At 39.9% G+C, this 8,744-nt stretch overlaps 1 protein-coding gene across 1 annotated transcript; it reads left to right on the forward strand.

The window, feature by feature from the left end:
* The first annotated feature begins 206 nt into the window (after positions 1–206).
* LOC118212491 (extracellular matrix protein 1-like) lies at positions 207–7,906 on the forward strand. The gene is made up of 10 exons (XM_035390386.1): positions 207–569; positions 1,271–1,345; positions 1,555–1,629; positions 1,968–2,042; positions 2,137–2,399; positions 3,133–3,362; positions 3,745–4,003; positions 5,150–5,367; positions 5,675–5,762; positions 7,055–7,906. Exons 1-10 carry the CDS (start codon positions 497–499, stop codon positions 7,232–7,234), a joined length of 1,536 nt encoding a protein of 511 aa, XP_035246277.1. The 5' UTR covers positions 207–496; the 3' UTR covers positions 7,235–7,906.
* Positions 7,907–8,744: the final 838 nt, after the last annotated feature.

Here is an 8,744-nt window from a genome sequence, read left to right on the forward strand (position 1 = left end):
GCTGTTGACCTGTGAAGTGGTTGCAATATAGTTATATGGAACGGATGCACGCCAGAATTGTTGTCAGATAACAGAGTTATATCGGATGACTCATTTGAGAAAACTGCCATTTTTTCCGGTCTCTTCTCCGGGCTTTTTTTTTTCATAAAAGCTTCCAAATATTTTTTTTCACTAACCCATATCAGTCCCCACCCCCAGCCCCACCCCACCCTCAGAGTTTGCGCAACCACAGCACCTAGAAGCAGTAGGCTATTCGTTTACCTAGCTGTTTTACTGTCAATGCATTATACTTGTGGGAGTTAAAACTGGTTCGCGTCGTTTCCTGCACTTCTACGCTCAAATATAAACGGGCATCCACGGTTGGAACAACGGAAGACAGAAAAAAAGAAAGCACACAAGGAGAAGACGTCGTTTTGTCTCCCTATCAGCCTTACATATTTATCATAGACTACGAGTAGTCAATTAACGGCACGGACAAACAGACTGTGTCTTAACTATGGGATCTTTGGTCCTCAGAAGTTTGTTGGTAGTAGTCGCTGTTCTGGAATTTGGTTGCTCGGCATTGGAAGGTATTTATAATTGTGTATTTATAATACGTGATCCGGTTATTGTTCTTCGTTTATACACTACCTTTGTGTTCTTGTAGACATCTTTTATACAATGTCTTCTCTTCATGTTCTTTCCTCATTCTGTTCCCATGTTTATTTACCCTGCATGTCGGATTTGCTGTTGGTCGGTCACTACGTTCTGAATCCTGCGTAGTCATAGTCCTCCAGTGCATCGCCTTTCTTGTTAACAATAAGTTGAATTCGCAGTGATTTGCGCTACGTTCAGTCTATGGCATTGGATGAAGTCACATCATGCACTAACAACCGTTATGCCACAGGAGAAAATAACATGGGAATAAAAGCTAAAACAGTTTTTTGTTGTAGCACTGCTTTGTACACCCTTGAGATGCCACGCTTTTATCCACGGTTTGAATGTATCGTAACTACTGCGCAATTTATAATAGCTTACTGATGTTGTTATTGTCTGATCGTCTGTAAAAAAATAACCAGCTGAACCCGACATGACCCAGCGAGAGATGACATTTGTGAGGTAGCTGAACTGTTCTGTAGACTTTTAAATTAATGACGTTCATTTTGTTTCAGACACGTTTACGGTGCGTGCATGTGTGAGCCTGCTTGCATTCATACACGTCTGTACAATGTGCTTGTCTTGTTTACATATGTTCAGTACTGAAATTGACACTTATTTCCATTTCATTCAGGTACCAGTCAGCTTGACCCTGACATTACCCAGAGAGAGGTGACCTTTGACCTTGAAGATCTTTGGGAACACATAGGTTTGTCCACTGAATTAACTGTACATACAAGTGCTCTGTGTTTGTATATGTTCTGCCTCTTGCACAGCAATATATCATGTCATGTTTTGAAAGGCGTAGTATAGAAAACATTTCCTTAAACTAGTTTATTATGTTGATGGTTACTGCATCTCCCTCATACGTACCTGCACAAAGATAACGCTGCAGTATGTTCTATAATATGTTTCCAGAACTCCCAGAAGCTGACCCTGATGTGACCCAAAGAGAAGTGACCATTGACCTTCCCAAAATTTTGAGAGAAAGAGGTGGGGTCCTGGACAGGCATCAGATGGCTAAATCACAGTATCGATCTGCTCTTTTCCTAAGGCTTTTGCAACACAAACCATAAGTCATTCCCATAGAAAAATCGTATTTGTTAAGTTAAGTTGGGTGATTAGTTCCTCAGAATCGTCAGGTTGCTGACATGGCATCTGACTCTTTATGCCAAAAAGCATTCATGTTGTATTGTATGTTGATATGAAAAATAACTACACTGCCTCAACTGGATCATGAACAGTTTGCATTTAATCATACATGCTTGTGTACGTAATGTTATAACCCAGGGAGTGAGACTTTTCTCAGTGTTGTATGTGGTCGCATTCAGGATCCAGGAGGGGGGAACCAGATATGACACAAAGGATGGTGGATCCTGTTCTCGATGGTCATTTTGAGGAAATAGGTAGGCTTGTCTCTACACTTGACTTTTTGCACACAGATTGGTGTTCTTCTTTTGAATAAAACTGTTGATTTTTGTCCATGTCACCCCTTTTCAGATCGCCCAATGTTATTCCCTCGCTCCTTCGAACCCAAACTGCCATTTCCTCCTGCCCGCCCTTACTTGCACAACTTTCCTGCCATCTGTCACCATGGTGAGGGTCGCCATAAATACTCACGAAGCTCCTTCCCCCAGGATCGTTTCACACACCTGCAAAGACAGGGAGATGCCATCGGCAATGTTGAGTCCTTGTACAGTTTCTGTTGCGAGAAGAATGGGACACTGGGCTCAAAGCTTTCCCTCTGCTGTGCTCAACAGGCGGTGAGTCACCGTGTCCTTTTCTGCTTCATCTGTTGCACCTCAAGAGTGTTCGCAGTGCTATTATTCTAGGGTGGCACACGCCACACTTGTAAAGAACCGTAAGGTGAAATTCAAACTGCGACATTTGCAATTAAACAAAAAAAAAGTTTACCTTATGGAAAAATAGCACAGAAAAACACATATTTTTAATGTGGCCCAGGGTAGCATTACTGGCATTGGATATGTGATCTAAAATGCCATGTTAATTTTTCATTTTCTCCTGTATTACAAACGGGCAGGACTACCATTTTTTCGTAATCATAAAATGTATTATGATGTTTGCCTGTACTTACGGCATGAGAGGAATAATAGGGCTTTGCTTTCTGTTTTCCCGTTTAGACTAATCTAAACGCATGTAGACAAAGCAAGGTATTGTCCTGTCATGTTTTCCCCTTCAGCTCATTCTGCAGATATGGTGTTATTTTCTTGAAGGCTCTTACCCCACCTTTTTTTTCCGGGAAGTCTTGTTTAACACTCATATGCATACACATGCACATACTTTTTTTTGTTTGAAGTAATACAGTGGAACTTTCAATCTGTGATCTGTGCTTCACAATGAACAGTGAATGTATGTGAATATCAGAAGGTATGGGTGTTCTTCAAGTGTGTTTGTCACAGGAACCATCTTCATGTATTACCATTTAAAGACTGCTTTTTTTTTTTTTTTTTTTTTTTTTTTTTTTTTTTTTTACAGTGGGAGCATGCTCTCAACAATTTCTGTGATGAAGAATTCTCCATCAAGACCAACCATTACCATTGTTGCAGGAAGCGGAGTGTAGCCCGGTGGAGCTGTTTTGAGAAGGGCGCTCCCAACAAATCTTACCAGCCTACCAACAGATTTTACCAGCCTACCAGCAAGGGTTCAGTGGCCCCAAAGTCACCTTCAGAGTCAGAGTTTAACTGGAACCCCGACAACTGCCAGCGGTATGTACATATAAGAGGGCGGAGAAGGGATTGAGAAAGGAAAACGAGGGGCAGTTAAGGTGGGAGTAGAAAAGGGAGGATGAACATGGATTAGAGAAGCAGGATAAGAACAATTAGGTGAGTTTGAAGAAGAGTTGGGACACGAAGAAGATGAAGATGAAAGGAAAGGGAAAGGATGAGAGAGAGCAAGTGGAATTTGTATTTTTCTGTTCGGTGAGAAGGAAGCCGACTGCAAATTAAGGTTGAGTAGATGATGAAGGTTAAAGCGAGCTGATGTTGGGAGAACCTATTCTGACTCTGGCTGTACATTTCGGGCATTCCAAAGCCGGTCTTAGCTGTTTCAGAATGCATTCTTCACCACAGACGTTTTCTTTGTCTCCAGGACAGACTTGGAGCCCAGGGAGTTTCGTGAAGATCCAAAAGTTCCAGACATCCGCTTCCCACCTGGTAGGCCCACTTCTTCCAACATAAGAATGATCTGCGATCTCCGCAAGATCCGCCCCCGATACGACCTCAAATGTCTGCCAAGTGACAGATATGGCTGGCTTGCACGTCAGTCAAAGGCCATCAACAGGTTGGAGAAGGGCATAAAGCAGTGCTGTAAGGGGCAGGATGAGGTGCTGGCCTGTGCTGATGGAAAGGTAAGGGAAAGCCGTTTGAGCTCTGAAAGAGATATGTGGTATATTTCTTCACCACTTGTTTTTCTTGCCTTCTATCTGTTTAGTCATGTGAAGGTGTGCACAGCTATGCTAGCCCAAACATGATAGACAAATCTTACTTTATTGTTCTTATTTGCTGGGACATGCTGCTATTTGCACCAGATTTGGAAAACAGTTGCATTTGCGTATGAAAGGAATAGATTTTCTAAAAGGTTTGTAGACGACCAAATTTAAAGACTTCAGAAATATCTTCTGTTAAGTCATTCTGGTGAATGTATATAAACACTTACACCTCACTTGTACTTGAATATTAATATTTGATTATTGAATAGCTACGTGTGGTGATGTTACCAATGTGGTTAGGAAATCAACATGTAAAACGAGAAAGGGAGTGGTTCAGTGTTTTACTCACTAGTGGAGGCTGGGCACCATACCCAAGACTTTTTAAAACCAGAACCAGAACCATCTACTATGTTCCAGAGTTGGCAGTAGTAAGCTCAAATTGGCTTCATCACATTTAAGGAAAAGGTGTGTTTAAGTTGGCCAGGATTCCAGGTAACTGCTCTGTGAATTCCTGCCAATGACGCACCTGCAGTGCATCATCAGCTCCTCCTTCAATTCGCATTAACTCTCCTGTAGTGCTGCGTGGCCTGCTGTGTGGAATATAGGCCCTGGCTTATGGGCGAGCCTATCGGAGCAGTGCATGAATTTCAGCTGCACTGCTCTTCTGCATGGGTGTGGGTGGTATAGCATTTGGATTCTGAAATGCAAGTAAAAATTGGGCGAAGGGAATTGCTAATGAAGTGATATTCAGAAAAGAGTGTATTGGCTTACTGAAATTGCATTTCAGTGACACCTAGTGTTATGGCATGGTAAATCTTGTAAAATATATCCTCTTGTTGGCATACTTTCGATTTCAGATATGGTATCAATTATTACAGCTGGCTGAGAAGTGATGTGCCGTGCCACACATTCGTAATAGAAAAATGATTTAACCATCAAATGTCACAGAAATATACTGTGTTGACCAGAGTCGCAGCCCCATCATATTGAATGCACTGTCATCAGGTCTTGGTGCATTTCGTATTCACCTGAGCCTTGGATCTTCTGTTTCCTGTGGTCTCTCAGTGGCAGGCGGAGATGGACAGGTACTGTAAGGAGGAGCGGTCTGTCAAAAGCAATGTCTTCTCCTGCTGTGATATGCCCAAGGGACAAGACCGTTACAGCTGTATTTCGGAAAGCGCACCCGACTCAACATACACATATGAAATACGCCCAAGACCGATCGACTCTGTTTTCGTCAAACTCGACCTGGTCTGTGACACACACAAGCTGCTCGCAAAGAAGTAAGATTTTATTTTTCGAATTGCCTATAAAAGGTACATGAGAGGCAATCAGTCTTGCTAGTATGACATGAATGTTTTTGTGAGAATTTGAATAAAATTGAATAAGACTGAATACACTTTTATCATCTCATTCCAAGGTTGTTTTACTTCTTTACATGGTCTTCTTTGCATATATTTTATTGAGATTTAGTAAACGTTAAATTTGACTCTTTGAACAAAAAAAAAAACACAAAGGTATTTTTTTACAGAAGAAAATGCAAATGGCTCAATTAAGTGGTGGACTTGATGCTCTTATCTCTTCCCACAGATTTCCTGTGCCATTTCCCGTTAAAGGTTTAGTAAGTCAGTGCTGTCACCTACCTGCAGCTCAGAGAACAGCATGTGTGCAAGGAGAGGTGGGTATGATCTAATCCAGCGGTTCTCAAACTTGGTCCTGGGGACCCATGTTTAAGATGGTTTTTGTTACAACCGTTACAACCAATCTCTTGCTCAGTTCAGGTTGTTGAACACACAAGTTTACGTTCTTTAATCATTTTCCCCTTAAACTTATTAACAAAATGTAGGTTTGGCTTATTTGCTTTGTCTTTGAATTCTTAATTTTTTAATAAATGGTTTGTTTTAATGGCTAGGTGCCCACACTCTCACCAATTATATTATTAGCCTATGGACCTCAAATATGATCAGTTATTTTTTTTAAACCGTTTTATGTAATCATTTACAATACAGCGCAATCAATAAGCACAAGGTGAATACTTTTATTCTTCATGGTGTGCATATTTCTATTTCTGACAACATTCTATTTCTGAGGGTAAATAATCCCTCAAAATATAAAAAGCATTCTAATCAGTAAAAATGAACCTGCTTCATAAAATTTTGGGATTGCAGTTGTGGTTCAAATATAAACCAGCATAGGCAGGAGTTCCCAGGACCGAGTCTGAGAACCACTGGTCTAATCTGCATTCATTTAGCAGATGCTCTAATCCAGAGTGATTTATGATGTATGAGAACGTTCATCTATGTAATATGAACAATAGTGTCACACATTACTAACAATATTTCCAGACCAGCAGGTACAGATGCAACATCAACAAAGCACTAAGCAAAGTTATGTGGGCTAAGTAACCAAGAATAATGCAAAAATACAAATTCTGTACAAAGTACATACGTTGCATCCATCCAACTACTGGTGTATTCAACAATTTTGAACATCAGTTCATTCTAGCACACTGTTACAGTCAGTCCTGAGTGGACTTTACAGGGATAGACCATAGATTGTGTGGGATCACAATTAAGCCTGGTATCTTTCCAATGTCTTGTCTGTTTTGAAGGGCACATTATTGCTATTTAATAGCTAATCTGTAAAATAAGAAAACATGCTCTATACACTATAGTTAGAGAATTAAACTTTCTTAAAACAAAGGGAAGTATGGATAGAAAGACTCTGGATTATGTCTCTTTGTGAACTGAAGTTACGGCAAAGGAATAGCAGTACTTTATAGCAGTGTTTAAGAATCCTTTGCGTACCAGCAAAGATGCTGTTGTGACATAGATGTTTTATCATTTACTAGGGGTCTAAAGGTTAACCACCAGCTGTATAAATGAGTCCCCAAATATTTGACAGAAAGTCGTTTGAGACTATATAGTACATGTGAAAAACAATTGCTCCACCTTGCCTCTTTTCATATAGCTGGATGACCTGATGGAGAGAATGTGTACAGAAAAAGAACCCCTGCCTCCAACCGTTTCCCCCGACTGCTGCTTGCAGACTTCCCCTCCTGTAGCCAACTGTCTCTTCAAGTTACTGGAAGATGCCCTCATCAAAGCAAAACGTTATTCTCCAATCAAGAGGAAGTGCCCCCTGGTCTAGCTTCTGATTAATTTTCCTTGACTTTCACAGAAGTGCTTTTTTCTGCTGATGATCATCGATGTATTCAGATGAAATTTGGGTGAAATTGGAATAAAAATGTCTCTGCAGGTTCAAATAATCAATTATGCGCTTGTAAAATATTTTCTTTTGATATAATTAGAACATGGGCACATTGATATTTGTATTTCTGTCACTACTAATATGATACCTGTTACGCTGTATTCTGGACTCAAGGAGAAGTGCCCCCTGGTATAGCTTTAAATATATTGTATTTGATATTTGTATTTGTCACCACTAAAATGATACTTGTTATATTTGAATTTATTTGCCATGTTTGTAAGGTACATTTTCTCTGCACCATTTTCAGCACTGCTAGCTGGGATGACCAGTAGTTCAAATACGTGTATATGCATTTGTACATATGCATTTCATATGTAACAAGGGATGTTGTCCTTATTTTTTGTATGATTTACACCTCCAAAACAACCTATGCTTCCACTATTTTGAATGTAGTTTATAGATACATTTATTGGAAAGGTATTTAGTGTTTCAGAACAAAACACATAAGTGTATTTTTGCACATCTCTGACTCCCAGAACTTAATTTTCACTGTCTGCAATCTTGTACTCGAATAAACATTAAAATAAATGTAGATATTTTCAACATAAACTATTTTCTATTTTAACTTGAGAGATGGTTTTCAAACATATGGCAAAGGAGGGTGTCTTTCCCCATTATGTTATTATTGCTTATAAACATGAGTGTATGCATTATGCAGAATTATGAAAGTGCAGTCTGTGGTGCTGTCTATTTAAAAGTTTGCGTCTGGACTGCTGTGTGCTTCTGTGCTGATACAACTCATTCTGCTGACCCAAACTGTGAACTGAATTTGTGCTGAGAGTTTTCCCATCAATGCACAAGAATGGGGTGATGTCAGCAATACCAATTATTACTAAGGATTTCAGTTTAAGATCACAGCATGCTTTTAATTTTGGGCTGTCAGTCAGTACCTTGTTCAAAATGGGTGGACAAGTCAGGTGGCATACTTAAACATGTCAGGCCACATGTCATGCAGAAATGCACGTGTCCTACAATTGGTTTCTTAAGCTTGTCACACGGTTTGTTTTACATTATGGCTATGTTCAATACTTTTGCACACTATCATTTAATTTCGACTGATTAAAATTTATATTGTGGCTGTGGCCTTATTCAGAACACTAATCAATAATAATGTCATACATCAGTCAGGTGCGTAATTGTTAATCATGGTGGCTTGTCCATATGCAGTTGCAAGACAGACTTTTCAACATTTACAAGGCTGTGATTATGATCTGGTTGATGGGAAGCTAGACTACCACAATTAATGGTGACCCACTCTCACGATCACAGGAAGTAGGCTAGCTATCTGCAGGTTAGTACTCAGTACACGGAACACTCAATAAGGCCTTGCGTTCTGTTGAGTGATCTTACAAAACTGGAGCTATGGTGCTATCATATTATTAGGATAGAA

Source organism: Anguilla anguilla, chromosome 1, assembly GCF_013347855.1.
Source record: "Anguilla anguilla isolate fAngAng1 chromosome 1, fAngAng1.pri, whole genome shotgun sequence".
Classification (NCBI taxonomy): domain Eukaryota; kingdom Metazoa; phylum Chordata; class Actinopteri; order Anguilliformes; family Anguillidae; genus Anguilla; species Anguilla anguilla.

What these genes read in the sequence shown, in the direction of transcription:
- LOC118212491 (XM_035390386.1), top strand. Translation starts at nt 497, where the DNA reads ATGGGATCTTTGGTCCTCAGAAGTTTGTTGGTAGTAGTCGCTGTTCTG. An exon ending in CAAAATTTTGAGAGAAAGAG is followed by an intron (nt 1,630 to 1,967) that starts GTGGGGTCCTGG and finishes GGTCGCATTCAG; the next exon opens with GATCCAGGAGGGGGGAACCA. An exon ending in TGGCCTGTGCTGATGGAAAG is followed by an intron (nt 4,004 to 5,149) that starts GTAAGGGAAAGC and finishes GTGGTCTCTCAG; the next exon opens with TGGCAGGCGGAGATGGACAG.